Source organism: Bacillus rossius, chromosome 2 (genome assembly GCF_032445375.1).
Source record: "Bacillus rossius redtenbacheri isolate Brsri chromosome 2, Brsri_v3, whole genome shotgun sequence".
Taxonomy (NCBI): Eukaryota; Metazoa; Arthropoda; class Insecta; order Phasmatodea; family Bacillidae; genus Bacillus; species Bacillus rossius.
This window is the reverse complement of record NC_086331.1, coordinates 135,578,130-135,596,670: the sequence shown is the minus strand read 5'-3', so window position 1 is coordinate 135,596,670 and position 18,541 is coordinate 135,578,130. Positions and strand designations below refer to the sequence as shown.

Here is an 18,541-nt window from a genome sequence, read left to right as displayed (position 1 = left end):
TGGCATCGTGCCCCAGGTGGTGCGCATGGCAGGTGGCGGTGGTGTGTCGGCGCCTTCTGCGTCAGGCGGCGGCATGCCCCAGGTGGTGCGCGTGGCGGGCCGCGGCGGTGTGGCAGTGCCTTCAGCGGCACGTGTGATGGGTGTAGGTGGCGCCGGGTTGACTGTGAATGGCTCGACAGGTGGCTGATTCCCTTGAGAGTGTTGCAAAAACGTCGTTTTGCGATGCCGTTCCGTGCCAGCAGCTTTCTCAGCACCTGTGGGCGGCGTTGTCGGGGTAGTTCCTCCAGGTGATATTGTGTTGTTTTGTCCTCTGGTGGACGTGGCAGCACGGCCGGTTTGCACTGTGTCAGCCCACTGTGAGCCTTCACGGCAGTTGGGGGTGGCGGCGTCGGTGGTGGTGGTGTGATGACCACGGCATGGTATGGCGTTGACTCGGCAGTCTCGCAGTGTGTTGTCTCGCTGACGATGTTGCCCGACGTCGCACCAGCAATCCACTGGTCAGCTGGGGGCGGCGACGTCGGAGGCGGCGTCTGGAGTGGTAGCGTCGGTTGCGGCTGCGTCTGGTGCAGCGGCATCTGGTGTGTTGGCGTCTGTTTTGGCGGCGTCTGTTGCGGCGGCATCTGTTGCGGCGGCGTCTGGTGTGGTGGTGTAAGTTGCGGCGGTGTCTGGCATGGTTGCGTCTGTTGTGGCTGCGTCTGTTGCGGCTGCATCTGTTGCGGCGGGGTCTGGTGCGGTTGCGTCAGTTGCGGCGGCATCTGGTGTGGTTGCATCAGTTGCGGTGGCGTCTGGTGTGTTTGCGTCAGTTGCGGCGGCGTCTGGTGTGGCTGCGTCTGTTGAACTGTCGTCTCACGCAATGGCAACGTGTCGGCGTCCACACAGTACAGCTTCATTCGGCACGGTTCACATGTAAAGCCAAACATCCACGCCTCTTCACGAGCGGTCGGATGTAAACATTCCTCGTGCCTCAGATTCCCACACTCCTCGCAGAACCACCCATCAGGTGTCCCGGCGGGGCATAAATGCACACAGCATTTCGTCATGCCGTACATCCGGTATTCGAAACAAAATCCACATTCATAATTGATAAAGTGCTCGCAACTCTCGCCTAACTCTGGAAAGTCTGCGTTGGCCCACAACTCATATGCTTCCTGGAAGTCGTTCATGATTGTCACGACGTGTAGTCTCTGTGTCGTAGTCGCGATCGCTCAATCTCAGTCACGTCTCGGGGCGTCTGCTCAGGCGTCAGCAGGTTTCCGTTCCACTCTCGACTCGTGCACGTCTTGTCTCGTTATCCACACCACTCGCCCCGCTCGTAGTTATCTCCCATTATCCGTTACTCGTCTTCCCCGCGTATTCAATCTCCGCTTTATCTCGTATCTTCCTGCGACTTTATCTCCCCCAGGTCGGCGATCTCTTCCCGTCTTGAGATACCTTATCCGCGCGGCCAGCGACAAGCCGCGCTGCTCCGCCGCGCGAAATACGATGCCGGCGTGAGACGCCCCGCGTTATCTCGCTCCCGCGCAGCTGTGTCGCGCCCGTTTCCTGTGAAGCTGCTCCCACGTCTCACGACTGTCTCCGCGTCTCGTCTCGCCCCGCACACAATGTCCGAAAAACTATGTCCAATGTCCCGCGCACTACGACTTTTGCCACTGTTCAATGTTCTGCATGCGTAGTCTTTTAACATAGACAAAAATCGAAAACGTATTTTGGCTAGGCCACACTAGTTAGGGCGCCACATGTTGTGGTCTGGTCGACTAGTTCCTGACAATGCTGCTGTACTGCCGGCTACTCAGGTTTCGGTAGAGAGAGGGTTCAGGCCGCGTGGCCGAGGAACTTACTCTCCAGAGATTAAATGAGAACAACTCTAATAAAGTTTGATGGTCCTTTATGCTCAAGACTCCGAACACTTTACATGGGGCTGCCACGTTTCCGCCTGTGACTATTTATAGGTGGGTCGAAACCCGGTTCCGCGCACTGTTCTGGTTAAGAAAATAACGGGACGTCCCACCCGTGATGACTATCACTCCCACGGTAAGGAATATAATTCTTAAGACCCGCGCGTGATAGGATGTCTGTCTGACTGTACTCTGCACTGGCCAGAAAGAAATGAAAAAAAAAACACAGAACCTATGACTGCGAATGACCAGTTTGAAAAAATGAATCGCGACTCGCCCGAATTGAAAGCAGAACACGCGTGTGCGAATAATAAAAGGAAAACTCGCGACCGTAACTGCAAATCAACAAGCTCGACTGCAAAGTTGAGAAAACGTCTCCGCACGGCAAAAGTCTAGAACCTGTGCTAGTACCGCGCCTGCTTGTCTCACCGTCCCGGAGCGGCGCCACCAAGACGTCCGTCGCCTCTCGTGCTGGGTCCACGACTCCCTCCCGCTAGCGCGGAGCGATGACACTCGCGTGACCGCTGTCTGCCGAGTCCTGGCGACGACTGACTCCCACTCCCCTGCCGCGCCTCAGCGCCCGCGTCTCCCCCCCCTTCTCCGCAAGCCCGCGGAATACGCTGATTGGTCACAGGCGGAAGCCGCGGCCTTGGCGCCCGGTGAACAATTAAAACTTATAAAATACAAAATTAGTTATAATAAAAATATACAAAAAACGTAAAGCAAAAATATATTTATAATAAAATAATAAGTCATATCCTGTAAAGAAACACAAGGTCACACGTCACCGTCACTTGCGTCGCACCACACACTCAAGAGATGGCGCTGGCGAGGCATAACGGCCTGAAGGAGCCGGGGAGACACTTGGGTCGACGTCAATACATTCGAATACCCAACTATAATGATATATAATTTATTCATTGTTACAAAATATAAAAAAATGAAGAAAATTTATAATTTATTTTAGCAATTGCAGTGATTTATTTTAATTATTTAGCAATTTTTTTAACTATACAAACAAATTTTTTAAAGTACAGCTAATGTTATTTTTAGGTTAGATTGTTTCTGTTAGATGAAATTGTGTAGTACCTAGAAGTTATAAAATTATATAAATATATCTACGATGTGTTTAAAGGAGTATGTAAAATTGAGTTGCAATTGAAAAGTAATATATGAAATATAATTATATCCTCTGAACTTTCTTGCTTAGGTTGAATTGAAAAATCTTGTTTTCAATTAATATAGCCCTTGTACCATTTATTGAAATGCTTATTATTAGTGAAACACGGATCTTATTTTCATAAGTAAATTAAAATCCTTAAATGATATATTCTAGCCCTCGTATCATTTATTGTAAAGTTTAATTTAATAAATCAGGTATCTCATTTTCATAAGTAAATTAAAATCCCTAAATGATATATTTTATAGCCCTTGTACCATTTATTGAAAAGCTTAATTTTAATGAAACATGTATCTTTTTTTCATAAGTAAATTAAAATCATAAATTATATTTTCTACCTCTTGTTCCTTTTATTGAAAAGATTAATATTAATGAAACAGGTATTTTATTTTTATAAGCAAATTAAAACCTTAAATATATTTTCTAACCCTTGTACCATTTATTGAAAAGCTTAATTTTAATGAAACAGGTTGACGCTACTCCCGCTGCCTGTTTATATTTTAAAATTAAATATGAATGCTTGAAAGGATCTCAGGGATTTTAATGGGGGTTCGGCCTCGTGGCTATAGGCAGGGGTGCGCCGTGGATCCGTATTCACCTGGGCTGTTCAGGCCACCCAGGATGCCTTGTAAATGATTAATAAACGAATTACAAAACACTGCACTTTATTCAACGTTGATACACTGATTGGTCCCGATACTGGCCGCGTCCGTTGTCGAACCGCTGTGACATACGTATAAATGCGGGCGAGCAATACGCGCGACCAGGGTAGATTGCAAAGTGAAATCAACGGGTTGAAGCGGTGGCTACGTGCCCCTGAGTAAGAGTCAGTACACAGTCACGGAATTGGGGTTGCAGCAAATTATGTAGAATAATAAACGAATAGCGGAAACCCTGTGATCAGGGTGGATTGCAGTCTAGCCTGCGACGAAAAACTAAAGTCTCGAAAAATTACGCAATCACGTCAGCGTGCGACGTACACGTAAAGTCTCAATGAATGGCAAGATAGTCACTTAAAACACACGTTACAAACTGCACTAAAATATGAAGAAAGTTACTGACGTGTCCCGGCAGCAGCGTCGGGTGATGGAGTGGCATGAGGTGGGGCGACAGGCCCCAATGGTAGGTTGGCAGCTGCTCCTTGACGCACAGATATTGGTCTAACCTGCCCTCTTGCTTGGCATGAGCGAAGATAGGGGAGAAGGGGGGTAGTAACAGGAGCCTAGAGCGTAATCCCGAAGGCCGCTCCGGAGAGGGAGAGAGAGAGAGAGAGAGAGAGAGAGAGAGAGAGAGTAAACACCAATTCAATAATACTGCTATATTTCCCCAGATTTCTCTGGGGTAAGGATCTCTGGCTAGGCACATTTCGACCTAGCTTAAATACAGCTCCTTCAGACATTGGTCACTGACAAAGCGACAATCTTTCCCCAATACAGGAAAACAGGCCATCCTGTGTCCTCCCCAGTAATTCACACACTAGGATATTATTTACTTATAACATATATAGCACTGACACACATTTTATATTATACAGTCATTAATAAACCCATATACACTGCTATAACCGTTCAAAAGATGCGTGCTGCCATCTATGATATGTTCGCGGCACCACTCGTAGCCTATATCCCACGGCTGGTGTAGAGAAACCTGTTGGGATACGGCTTTCTTGGCGAAGTGGCCATGTTGGTTGCAGAGAGAGGAGGCCGAGGACAAATATAGGACACAACAATTCGCCCCCTCCCTCTGTGGCCTCGGCCTGGATCATTGCACCTGCCAGAGGTCAGTACCCTGGGCTTCAGTCCCAGGGCTGACCTCACTACACTGGCCACTGCACTATGCGGAGGTTAGTCGGTAGCGGGCCGGTCTGACCAGCCGGTCCCGTGGTCGGAGGGTTCTGGAGGCACAATCTTGTCCCGGTGAGGAGGGACTAGCAGGTTCCTGGGGTTGCGGGGTATTGTTGACAGATCTGTTTTCTGTCTCCATGGCAGCAGGTGAATCCTGTTCTGGGGAATCCATAGTCCTCGGTCTTGTAAGGACTCTCTATTCCAGTTGCACCCTGCTTTTAAGGAGGCATCGCTCAACGGCTGTCTCCACGACTGCATGGTTGATTTCCCCTTTGGGGTTCCTCCTTTCTGACGCCATTGAAAACCACTGCCTGAGTTATTTTGGCTCAGCTTGGTTGTGGCCGAGCGTGGGGAAGGAGTTTCTTGGGGTCGCTGGTCTCCTTGCGTCAACACAACCATAGGTTGGTCTCTGTGTTGTTCAGTGCAGATTCCAGGATTAGGGTTAACACCACTTTGATTAGGGGCATTCAGATCACCCATTCCTTTGGTGCCCCAGTTAAGAGTTCGGCGGGACGTTCGTCCGAAGTGTATAGTTTTATCGTCGAAGTCCAATGTCGCCTTCTGCTGGGTGAGCCAATCTTGGCCCAACACGAGTTCTTCTCGAAGGTCCTAAGCGACCAGACATGGGATCTCCATCTCCACATCGGCTATGCAGCCTTGTACCACAGCATTGCCCAGTAAGGTCATGGTGGATCCCTGGGTGGCAAGCTGGGCTATTTGGGGTTGGGACTTAATAGGGGTCCCTGTTCTCTGCACAATACTCTCGTGCACAAAATTAGTGGTGGCGGCTGAGTCGATAAGAGCCTGAATGAGCTGTGAGTCCAGTTGCACCTTGACTCTTGGCAGTTCTTGTTGTGGGTGGTGCTGTATGCACATAAGGCTCGGGGTCGGTCTACTTTCGAGCCGAGCTTGGGAGTTGAGGTTTTCTACCTTCGGTGTAGGGGTAGGGTTCGTTGGCACCACTCTTTTCCTCCAGGGGTCTACTGTGTTGAGGCTGTTCCTTTCAGACTGTTGGCAGCAGAGCACTGGGCAGTCTTGATGAAAGTGCTTTTCAGGACAGTGCCAACACTTAGGCAATCTTTTGTTGGGGGTAGCATATTCCTGTACCAGGGTTGGTGGTGACCACGGTTTGCTTGTTACAGTGCCCCTAGTTTCGAGACAGTCTCGCTGCACGGTAGGGGCTCGAACCATGAGTTCGGATAAATTCTCGGGAGGTGGATGCCGCAGAAACGCCCGAAGGTTGGGCCGCACCAGCTCCAACAAGGTAGGAAGAAATTCATTTGGGTCTCTCCCTGGGTGTAGCCTCTTATAAAGTTTTCTTTTCTGTAGTAAGAAACTTTCGACATCCTCTCCTTCCTTTTGTTTGGTACCATATAATTGGGCAGTAAGATTTTCCAATCTTTATTGGTTTCCAAAATGGTTCAGGAAGCCCCCTGTAAACTCTTCCCAGGTGTCATACAGCCCTTCATGGTTATTCCACCATCTAGAGGCTTCCCCAAGTAGTAATGGACCTATCTGGTCCACCCATTCGGTGGGGTGGATTGCATGTGTCCGTAGGGCTTGCTCCCATTGGTGTACAGCTTGCACAGGGTTCTCATGATCCTGACCTCTAAAGGGCCGAGGTACACTTGCAGATCTTGTACTTGAAGGTAAAGTGGGATTCACTCTACACTGGGCGCAGGTAAACGACATCCCAGCAAGGTCCAGTGGTGTATCTTCCCGGCCTAGACAGGCGAGATGGTAGTCACGCTGACAGGCCTGGCAGGTGACGAGGACTAGGGCTGTCCCAGGGCAGTTCGGCGCAAAGCAGCGCCGGGGAGCTGGAACTGTTGGCTTCTTCTCTACCAGAAGTTGTCTGCAGGGCTGGCATATGTGGATATACGCCTGTTCAATGACTTGTTCCACGATACCAAGGCATTGTAGGTGAAACTGGGCATTGCAGCATACACAGGGAATGCTGGGTCCCTCCGGTACACTGCAGCGGGGTGCTGCACAGGATCCAGAAGACATCCTTCAGTTGGGTTGGGCGCCACCAGGTGTTTTCTGCACTCCTGGAAGTGGGTGTTGCTCTGGCTGTGATGAGAAGCTCTAGCGGTGGTAGGTGGTCCTCAGCCTATCTAGACTGACACAGGCCCCACGTTGGGCGCCAAATTGACGTGTCTCGGCAGCAGCGTCGGGTGATGGAGTGGCATGAGGTGGGGCGATAGGCCCCACTGGTAGGTTGGCAGCTGCTCCTTGACATACAGATATTGGTCTAACCTGCCCTCTTGCTTAACATGAGCGAAGATAGAGCATAATCTCGAAGGCTGCTCCATCAAAGGATTCCAGAGCGTAATCCTGAAGGCCGCTCCGAAGGATGAGGAGAGAGGTAGGGAGAGGGAAAGAGAGAGAGAGGGAGAAGGGAGAGCAGTAAGTAAAACAAAACACCAATCCAATGGCTAGGCACATTTCGACCTAGGTTAAATACAGCTCCGTCAGACATTGGGCATTGACAAAGCGACAATCTTTCCCCAATACAGAAAAACAGGCCATCCTGTGCCCTCCCCAGTAATTCACACACTAGGATATTATTTACTTATAACATATATATCACTGACACACATTTTATATGATCCAGTCATTAATAAATCCATATGCACTGCTATAGCCGTTCAAAAGATGTGTGCTGCCATCTATGATATGTTCGCGGCACCACTCGTAACCTATATCCCACGGCTGGTGTAGAGAAGCCTGTTGGGATACGGCTTTCTTGGCGAAGCGGCCATGTTGGTTGCAGAGATAGGAGGCCGAGGACAAATATAGGACACAACAAGTTGTTCTCATTTAATCTCTGGAGACTATGTTCCTCGGCCACGCGGCCTGAACCCCCTCTTTACCGAACCCTGAGTAGCCGGCAGTACAGCAGCATTGTCAGGAACTAGTCGACCAGACCACGACAGTATTACCAATGTATAGCTCCTAATTTCACTATACCTATACTATATACATAAAAATAAAACTTAGGTTTCTATGAACATAAAAAAACTGCAAATAATTTTACGAAAGTTAATTAAAATATTTTTCTTTCTTCATTTACTGTATTTTTTAAAAAATTTAACTTGATATGACCCAAAAACAAACAAAATTGAATGGCAAATGCTTGTAATTGAATTTGAAACGAACTTTAATAAAGTTAAATAATGCCTAACTACCTGAAGTTAATGACTAAAATTATTCGACTGATTCTCATTTCAGTCACAATTATGATAGTTTTGTACTATCGATTTAGTCGATAGTATTTTTTCGATGGTGCCCATGTTTACGTATTGGTAAACTTTGGATAATATCGGGACGACCTAGGTTGGGGGCAACAATCGTCAGTTGAATTAATGGTTAACGTATGATTTTATATGCTGATTGCTAATTGTAAACATAAATTATCTGGGAGCCTAAATTTATGGTAGTTCGTTGCGAATTTGTTGGTGTTGTACCGTTGCATTTTCTTATGTAAGCATGGCTGGTGTTTCGGAGAGTTTGGCGTGATGTGAGGCAGAATATACCTCGGTATGGTTGGTGAATTCCTCCCGTTTGGTGCTTAACAGAATTCATGTTTTGTCAAAGGTTCTAGACATTTACGAATGTCTCCATTATTTTATGCTTACAGCGAAAATGTCTTTGACATAGTTAAGTGTTACTACATTTGAGGTTAGAGATGTAAACTCATTTTCCCTGCACTGGTTGATACCTAGGCAAGGGTGCAACAACAGGGGGGGGGGGGGGAGGGGCAAGAGTATTTTGCCCCACCCCCCCCCCTCCCTCCCTCTGAAACCTTGAAGTGGGGCAAACGGGGGCAAATAAAGTGCTGTGTAATTAATTTTTAGATAATAAAACTGCTCAAATAGCACCATTTTCCACCTTGAAATACAAATTTTCCCGGGGGAGGGCCCGGATCCCCCGCTTCAATTAGGGGGGATAGATGATTCTTTATAATAAGGTATATTGCCTCCCCTTTGGAAATTTAGTTGTTGCGCCCCTGTACCTAGGTAAACATTAAGTTAACTTTAACACCTCTTAAAAGCTAACATCAAAATTGAAATACACAGAGGATTATAATAATGATTTTAATACCAAGATTTAATCACCAAACTAATATTAGCTTCATTTACAAAACATCTCAAAGAATACATAAAAAATATTAACTCGTATATCACACTTATTTTAATACAGGTAAATAGTAGTAGAGCGGTATTTGCGAAGAAAAATGTTAAAAATCTGAAAATACTTTTATTATATGCTCTTTCACTTCCTCTTTTCATTTAACCCGGCGGAGATAAGAAATTCCAAATACTTTAGAAGATATCGCCGTTCTTATTTTGCAATACAAGACCTGTGTTCATCATTCGACGGCCGCAATTTTTTTATTTTGCAGTGTGTTCGTGAATGCCTAATTAATTAAAATGGTCGATTAGGTCAAGTCAGTTACATTATTAATACTTTCAAACTAAGCCAACATTAAAAATAATGTGAATTAATTTTAATGGCCGTTTAGTTTTAAAATATTTATAATGTAACTGACCTGACCAAACAAACCGGGACAAAAGATGAACAGTAGGAACTAAATTGGTCGATTAGGTCAGGTCAGTTACATTATAAATACTTTCAAACTAAGCGGACATTAATAATGTGAATTCATTTAAATGGTTGTTTATTTTAAAGTATTTATAATGTAACTGACCTGACCAAACAAACCGGGACAAAGGATGAACAGTAGGAACTCACGTAATTTTTTTTTTACTTATTACTTGCGCAACAATATCCAAATAACAAAAATAAAACATTAAAATTTGAAACGTTATAAACTCATCTAAGTTAGAGGCGGGTACAATTCCTTTGCCATTAGTAGAAAATGATGTAGTGGTTCACCTACGTCGCGAAAAAAAAAAAAATCATACTCGTAAACAAGATACAATGGTGGCCGCATGAATGCACAGGTATTGTGATGAAAATTTAAAAATTCAATATCTCCTAAAGTATTTGGAATTTCTTATCTCCGCCGGTTGTTTTGAAAAGAGAAAGTGAAAGAGCATATAATAAAAGCATTTTCGGATTTTGAGCATTTTTTTTCGCAAATACCGCTACTCTACATATTTACCAAGAAATGTAAATAATAATATAATATAATAAAATATTTACATGTTTTGAGAACATTTCACACCCACTACTTCAAGAATAAGAAAATTATATTCGCTGGAAGCACTTCAATCACTCTTCTTCAAAAACTATTTTCATTTTCTAAAATGTTTTTAAAGATTATTTGACCTCACTTATGAGTCTGAAATTGTTTTACCGTAACATGCCAACTGTAAAAGGGCTCGTGCACACATAAAAAAGGCACACACAGGTTATCTCGATTTGCACACACATTATCTCATGGTAAACAAAAAAAATATTTGTGGAAATTCAACAGCATAATCAGTTCAAAAATCCACATCAACAAACCGCTCAGTTTTCCATCTCACTGGGTGTAATGGAAAATAACAATCTGTCTAGTTTAATGGCACTTGTTTTACCATTCAACAGCATTACGAATGAGACCTATCAGTCCTTTATGAAAACCAGGCCGTTCATACATAATTATATTCAATCAATTTATTTCCAACACTAGGAAAAAAGTACTAGAAGTACACTTACAGTTGGATGCGTTTCTAGGCCGAAATAACTGAGTCAAACCACTGACCCAATTTAGTTGTTATCTCCAGGTAACTTCCAGAAAATGGTGGACACAGCTTCAACAACTGTTAAGGGCCCCGCCTACCTGGGCGCACATATGGTGCGCAGAGCTTCGGGAAAAACAACGCAATTTGATAACTACTCAAGATATCCGAGTGGGGTCTGCTTACGAAAAGCATTTAAGAGTTCGCTGAGGGCCGAAAAGTACTTTTGATTTTGGATTAAGTTTTTAAACTGTATTTTTAGAATAGTTAAAATGGCTAAAACGCATGTTTTCAAAGTAATTTAAAAGCGTTAAACAACCGGTACAGATTCTTGAAAGTACTTAAGGGACTTGCTTTACACCTTTATCTTCAGTTCTCCGCCATATAATTTTACGGTCACCGCTCAAATTTCACAGTTATTTTGTGACGACGAGAAGACTGCGCGCCAGTTCAGAGCCTTGCGCTTAGAGGCGATACCGCGCTAGAAATACCAGCGAGCGTCGCGCTTATCATCCCGCCTCACCAACACACATACACTCCTGAAGAGGCGGGCCCCTTAACCGACCACCAACATGGCCAGCTGCACGACAACGAAGTCAAACTGTGGGTTGAAATGTACGCCATTCATCAGTCATTCGTACGAAGCAAATAATAACAGCCCTTTTATGTATTAATTATCACAACAGTAATGACGAAACCAGCATCAACCACGTCCGCATAATCTTGCCAAAACCATGCTTAGAAATCATGTGAACAGTTGGTTAGGTCAGGTATGGGTCTTAGTTTTGTAGAGTTATGTTTATTGCCTCTATTAGATATTTTGTGTGGTATAAGTTTGCTCAAAGATATTGGTCAAGTCGTGTTTTATAAAAATTCACTAAGTAATAGAGTAACAACAAAATAAATAAGCAAATAATAAAGTTCTTTAAGTATTAAATTTTATAAACCTGGCACCAATTTTGCAGCAAGAATCCCATTTTTTAAATATTCATAAAAACCGGAATCAGTAAAACCCTAAAATCCAACATGATAGATAAATCTAATATGTACCTAACAGCTACAAAACCCAGTAACTTTATTTACCCAGCTGTGGAGATAGGTAAATAATCACCTAAGCTTCCAGTATAGAGTCCAGAACTTTCTGCCCCAAAATAAAGAGCCACAGACACATTATTTTTTGACAGGTATTCGACAGTAAAGGTAACAGGAACCAAGATCCTTTAATTCTCTTGGCTTAAGACTGTGTCAAGGGTGATCAATGAATCAACAACTTTAACTGACAATAAGTTTCATGAAAAGATCTGCTGCATGTTTCTTAGTAAAAATAGGTAATGGGCAGAGCAGAACTTTGCTGAAACTTATGCTTTTCTGTTTCAATCCTTATATAGATGATAGTTAATGTGTGCACAGATATTTTTGACATGATGTAAACTTTTGGACATACGCCATTGCTATGCACATGTAGGTCTGTAGAAGAAAACTACAAAAAACACAAACTAAGCAAAAAATTGCTGATGTCAGTATATAAACACCACATATATAATATATATATATATATATAATAGTTATGTTATGTGTATATTTGTGTGTTTATGTATAAAATATCTTTGTGTACGGACACCTTAATATTATATGTGTACAATACATGTATGCTCTATCCCTTTAATTGTGATATGTGTATATAATCATGATATTGTTTATAACTTTTATCTTACTATGTTATGGATTTATTTTTATTTTGTATTGTATTGTATATACTGACATGTTCTACACCATTGAGCATTTGCTCATTCATGGTCGACGGAACGTAACTATAAATAAATAAAATAAATAAAATTACTTGATGTAAACTTTTGGACATACACCATTGCTATGCACATGTAGGTCTGTAGAAGAAAACTAAAAAACACAAATGACAAAAACACAAATATATATATATATATATATATATATATATATATATATATATATATATATATATATATATATATATATATATATATATATATATATACACACACACATACACAATTCAGATGTTAACACACAAGTTATGATTATCAATACAATTTAAAAATTCATCAACAGAATAAAATGTTTTTGAGATAAGATATTCTTTTAATTTATATTTAAAATTTTTACTTTTACATAGTTGTTTTAAAGTTAATGGAAGATTATTAAATAACTTCAAAGCAGTATTATATATGCCTTTCTGCTGTAAAGTAGTTCTTGCCCGAGTTATATGCAAGTCATCACATTTTTTAGTTTCGTATGGATGTATTGCTGAATTTGGCTTAAAAATATTCAGATTTTTATTTAAAAACACTAAAACTGAAAAGATATATTGACTTGGCAATGGGAGAATACATAGTTTATTAAAAAGTGGTTTGCATGAATCTCTTTGCTTGCTATTACAAATAATCCTTATGGCTTTTTTTTGTATTATAAAGACTTTAATAGCTTCCGAGCTATTTCCCCATGAAATTATACCATATTGCATTAGTGAGTGAAAATACCCGAAGTACATTAATTTCATAACCTCAACATCAACTTTCCCAACCATACAGCGAAGAGCAAAACATGCAGATGTTAGTTTATTACATAATACCTCTATGTTCTTTTTCCAATTTATTTTTCATCAATTATTAATCCGAGAAATTTCGCATAATGAGACTGATGTAGATTTTTATTTAAACAAGAAATATTAATATCTTCATACGTTTGGTTTCTTGTTATGAAGTTAACAAAATTTGTTTTATCAAAATTTAAAGTTAATTTATTAGACTTAAACCAAGAAATCATTAGTTTGAGTACATTTTCAGATTCCTCAATTAACTGGGTGCGAGACAGATTTTGTATTATGATACTAGTATCATCTGCAAACAGAATAGCAGAAGCTCTTACATCAAGCATATGTGGTAAGTCATTAACATAAAAAAGAAAGAGCAAGGGACCTAATACCGATCCTTGAGGCACACCATGCTCTATACATCCTGAGCGAGAGACAAACTTTTTATTGGAACAGGTATCCACTAACATTACACTTTGTTGTCTGTAGTATAAATATGAGATTAGAAGTTTTTGAAGCTGACCAACAATACCATAAAAATCCAATTTTTTAATCAGTATACTATGATTGACACAGTCAAAGGCTTTTGCTAGGTCACAAAATATACTAACTACATGAAGTTTATTATCTAATGCTGTTTGGATAGTATTTACAAGGTTGAATATAGCTTCATCAATAGATTTTTTCTTCCTAAAGCCAAACTGTGATGATGTTAATATTTGATATTGGTCTAAGTGATCAAGTAATCTCCTATAGATGACTTTTTCAAGGATCTTAGAAAATGTAGTCAATAACGAAATTGGCCTATAGTTTTCGATATTAGTTTTCTCACCTTTCTTATGTAATGGAATAATTACAGCGTATTTCATCCTATCAGGGAAGGTACCTGTAATTAAACAGATATTGCAAATTAAACTGAGAGGCTTAGATAATTGATCAGAACACTGCTTGATTATTTTACTACTAAGCTCATCATAACCATGAGAAGTTTTTGATTTCATGTTTTTTATGATTAAACTTATTTCATGAGGAGTTACAAGAGAAAATTGAATTTTAGGAAATTTTTTGGAAAAAGCATTTTGGACAAACTCTAAAGGGTCGTGAGAAGATTGAAGATTAGTTACTAAGTGATTTGCAACATTTAAAAAATGTTTATTGAAAGCATTAGAAATATCAACTGGGTTTTCAATAGTAGATTCTTTTAATTTTAGGGATATCTTATAATTTTTATTAGAATGTCTCGATACTTCTGTTTTAACAATATCCCATATAGATTTAATCTTGTTGGAAGAATTAGAGATAATTTTATGAAAATATTTACTTTTTGCTGCTAAGATTTTTTTATCAAGAATCTTACTATAATGTTTGTATAGCAGTTTGTCTTTGTCAAGATTAGATACCCTAGCTGTAGTATATAGGTTACGTTTAATTTTACAATCATTTCTTATTTCGTTAGTTATCCATGAATTTACCTTTCGCTGAGACGTGTTTACAGTTACTACACGGCAGCATGTCTCAAAGAATACTAAAACAGTGTTAAGAAAACAATTAAATTGAATGTTGGCATCATTTACTATTTCTAAGAAATCCCATGTTTCAGTTGCAAGTAATAATTTAAATTGCTCAATGGTTTCTTTATTTATTTGCCTGCGTGAATTTTTTATACAATTAGAACTATTTACTAATTTATGATGTAATTCTATAACTTGAGCATCATGGTCAGATATGCCATTCACAACAGAAGCTACCATAATTTTATCACTTTGAGATTTATCAATAAAAATATTGTCGATAGCAGTTTCAGTATTTTCACAAATCCTAGTTGCAAAATTAACAACAGAGATCAGATTAAAAGAGTTCATAAGAAGATTTAGTTGTGTTCTTTTGTTACTATCAACAAGATAATTTACATTAAAATCTCCACATATAACAATATCTGTATTAGATGAAAACAATTCTGATAATAAACTTTCTAGTTTTTTTAGAAAAAGCTGAAAATTGCCAGAAGGAGCTCTATATACACACACTATAATAACAGATTTGTATGCAAAAGTAAATTGCACAGCACAACATTCAATCACTTTACTTTCACAGTAACTAGAAAGATCAATACAATTGAACTGAAGGGTACTCTTTACAAAAATACATACTCCACCCTTTGCGTAGTCAGACCTACTATAATGAGAAGCCAACTTATAACCACTAATATGAACTTGAACAGTGTTAATAGATTGTAGATGATGTTCGGTAAAACATAACACATTCACATCCAACATGTGATCCACTAGCAGCTCATTAACACACAAACTCAGCAATTCTGTTTTTTGTTTTATTCCTCTTATATTTTGATGAAAAATCACAATAGATTCATTAACTTTCGGCACATTAACTTTCGGCACACTCTGTGGGGCAGTGGACCTGGTCACAATTACATAAGGCTTAGAAATAATATTACTACACAACTTATAATTTATGCCTCCTAAAGGAGACCTTGTTACAGTCTTAAAATTAGAGGTTAACGATGGCCAATCCGAATTAATGAGTTGATCGTTACATATTATAGGATTGGCAATGTTTACAAGTTTCCCTGCATTTCTAGAGCAGATTTATTAGTAACTGAACTTTGGTTAGTAACAACCTGATGAATCTTGCCAGCAATTTGTTTTTTTCCTAACCTATTAATGTGAAGGCCATGTTGTGTGTGGCACCCTCTGCCTAATTCATTAGTTTTTACAAGTGTTACATTTTTAAAGTAACTGGTTATCTTGTGGATTCTTCTATTTATAGAAATGACTTCTTTATTCACACAAGATTCCTTTAGAAGATCATATCTAAATGGAACATCAACAACAATTACATTAGTGTGTGTTAATTTGTCTAGTGTTTCTTGTAGAGATATCAAGAGTCTACTACCTAAGTTCTTGGCCACATCATTTGTACCACCGAAAATAACAACAGAGTCATTTAATTTTAGATTACTACACATCACAGGGATTTCTCGAACAATTTCCTTTAGTGGTGCCCCAGACTTTACAATAGAACAGATATCATGCACTCCCATTACACAAATCTTTCAAAGATAATACAGATATTTTTCTTAATAAATAGAGGAAAAGGTTTTGAAACCACATACTTGTTTTCATAGCATCAAAAATTATAAATGGAGCTATAGATCCTACGAGTGACTCAATAAGCACAATGATCTAAGCAAGCTTAATTAATGAATCTGTGTGACAGTGTGCCCCTGCTATCTGGCAAGTGACTCTACAATAGTCTTGTCATGGTAGCAGGTTTCCAAACACATGTTGCAACTGAAGTTCAGACTCACTTCTGTTTTTATCTACCGAAAACATCCACTTTTCACTTTATTTTAATTTTTTTTGTGACATTGGTTGATTAATTAGGTACATATAATTGTGTTCTCTCTGGGTTCACACATTTTTATTGTGTTAAATTTGGAAAAAAAATTTGTTAGAAACTGAGATCCTCCCTTTCTTGAGTTTATAACTAAAGTAAATTAACTAGGATTCACAACAAATATCTGAATTTTTGGTCAGCTGAATTGGTTTGGCTGTTCATCAAGCATGTTTTTTTATTCAGGAGCTACAAGACTCACTCCTGAGGCCAGGTGTCTCAGCTGAGTGAGATTTTTCCAAAAGTAATTTTTTCATACTTTTTTCTGGCAGATACTGATGCAGACCTGCCAACTCTCACGATTTTGGAGTGAGGCTCACGATTTTTAGGTCCATCTCACGCCCTCACGCCAAAATAGTGTTTCCTCACGATTTTTTGGGGCCCCAAGATTTTGTTTGTAAAAGTTACAAAACAAGTTTTACGAAAGCTTACAGTAACGAGTTGCCATCAATACTCGAGTCACGTAAAGGAAGCAATTTTGCGTTTTGTAGCGTGCGCCGTGCTGATTTTTCTATCTCGCATAGTGGAAGAGGAGACATTGTGAAACATGTCACTACAAAAAAACACAACTAACACGTGAAGTGTATTGCTTCCAATAAAAAAAATTAATTTTGCTGTGAACAGTGATAATAATGTTACACGAGCAGATTGTTATTTTACATCTTTTTTAGTTGCGTCCCGCATGATCACACGACAGCGCTAAATTATGTTCAACTAAATTAAATCTGCAACCTATAATTTGTTGAAATAAATTTTGAAGCAGAGACCATGTAACATATGTACAGGTATGTCACTTAAATTTAAAGATTCTCATTTGTTGTTTTTTATATCTAACCTGTATTTATGGGCCTGAAAATTTTTATCGAGGACCTCATGATTTTTTAAATTTGAATGTTGGCAGGTCTGCTGATGCCATAGCAGTCGAATCACTTCCCCCCGCCTCCCCCTTCCTCCCTCAAGTTGATCTGGGTTCAGTTTCCCGGCAGGGTAGTACCCAGTTATATGGCAGACATCATGTAAATGGGTTTTCTTGGGTACTACTCCCTTGTCCCTACCCATTCATTTGGTCAAATTAGCATCTTTTCACCATTCAATTTTTCTGATGCCCACAGGTTGCTTAGCTCATTCTATTCCTTTAAACATTTACCTTCTCAATTTAATATATTTTCAATGCTGGCCAATATGAGTCCTCAAGCTGGTGGGCAGCACTTGCAAATGAAAACAAGTAATATAGTATCACTCTTTTATAAAATATGTTTGTCTTGATCTGTACAAACCACACTTATAATTGTGATCAGTGATTTTAAGTGAGTAGTAATTTTAGTATTGGTTATTTGTAATTAGTATAATTTTTTCTTGATTGAGGTACCAATTGTGATTTTTATTTTTTCAGGGAGGTAATATGTTTGAAGACAAACTCTATGGGTAAAATAGAATCAGCGAAACATGAAATTGAACTAAATAACTTAACCACAGAGATATGCATATTTGTAGACAAACTGCATGAATCCAAAACATATAATGGCACAGAATGGTAAGTTTTTGTTTCTATTAACCTAAATCATTTAGTGAAATTAAAATAAACTGCATTCTTAATATTTTAATGCATAATAGATTTGACCTAGATTTATATTGTAAAGAATTTATTTTTTATTTGTTTGGTAATTTGATGATTCTACTAGATAATTTTTGCAGGTTTATAAGGTCTTTGAATTTCCAGCAATGGGGCTTTATTTTGTTTGTGTAGAAATGTTACTTTTTTTTGTTAATGCAGAATATGTAATGGTGCGTAATAATTTAACCAATTAGTGAATCAGTGAAATTGTGTAATATTGCACCAATATTTTAGAAGATTCCACCAATTTCATGTAAATCTCATATTTTTTCCTACAAATTTGTGTATGCCAAGCATTCATAGTGACTCGGAAAAATGTGTTAAGTTATGT

At 39.8% G+C, this 18,541-nt stretch overlaps 2 protein-coding genes across 8 annotated transcripts in view; one reads left to right on the top strand and one right to left on the bottom strand.

The window, feature by feature from the left end:
* Window positions 1-247: 247 nt before the first annotated feature.
* LOC134529005 (POU domain, class 6, transcription factor 2-like) lies at window positions 248-1,049 on the bottom strand. The gene is made up of 2 exons (XM_063362673.1): window positions 433-1,049; window positions 248-341 (listed from the first exon to the last, which is right to left on the bottom strand). The coding sequence occupies exons 1-2, from the start codon at window positions 1,047-1,049 to the stop codon at window positions 248-250; spliced, it is 711 nt and encodes a 236-aa protein (XP_063218743.1).
* Window positions 1,050-8,204: 7,155 nt separating this feature from the next.
* Window positions 8,205-18,541, top strand: part of LOC134529879 (FYVE, RhoGEF and PH domain-containing protein 6-like) — an 85,380-nt gene continuing 75,043 nt past the window's right edge. For 3 of the 7 annotated variants that reach the window (XM_063364437.1, XM_063364432.1, XM_063364438.1), the window contains exons 1-2: window positions 8,234-8,462; window positions 17,989-18,129. In XM_063364437.1, coding sequence (XP_063220507.1) covers window positions 18,099-18,129 — 31 coding nt within the window. In that variant the 5' untranslated portion in view covers window positions 8,234-8,462; window positions 17,989-18,098. Of the gene's footprint in view, window positions 8,604-17,988; window positions 18,130-18,541 lie in introns of all 7 variants that reach the window. The other 4 variants (XM_063364436.1, XM_063364439.1, XM_063364433.1 and 1 more) reach the window with 4 other exon arrangements.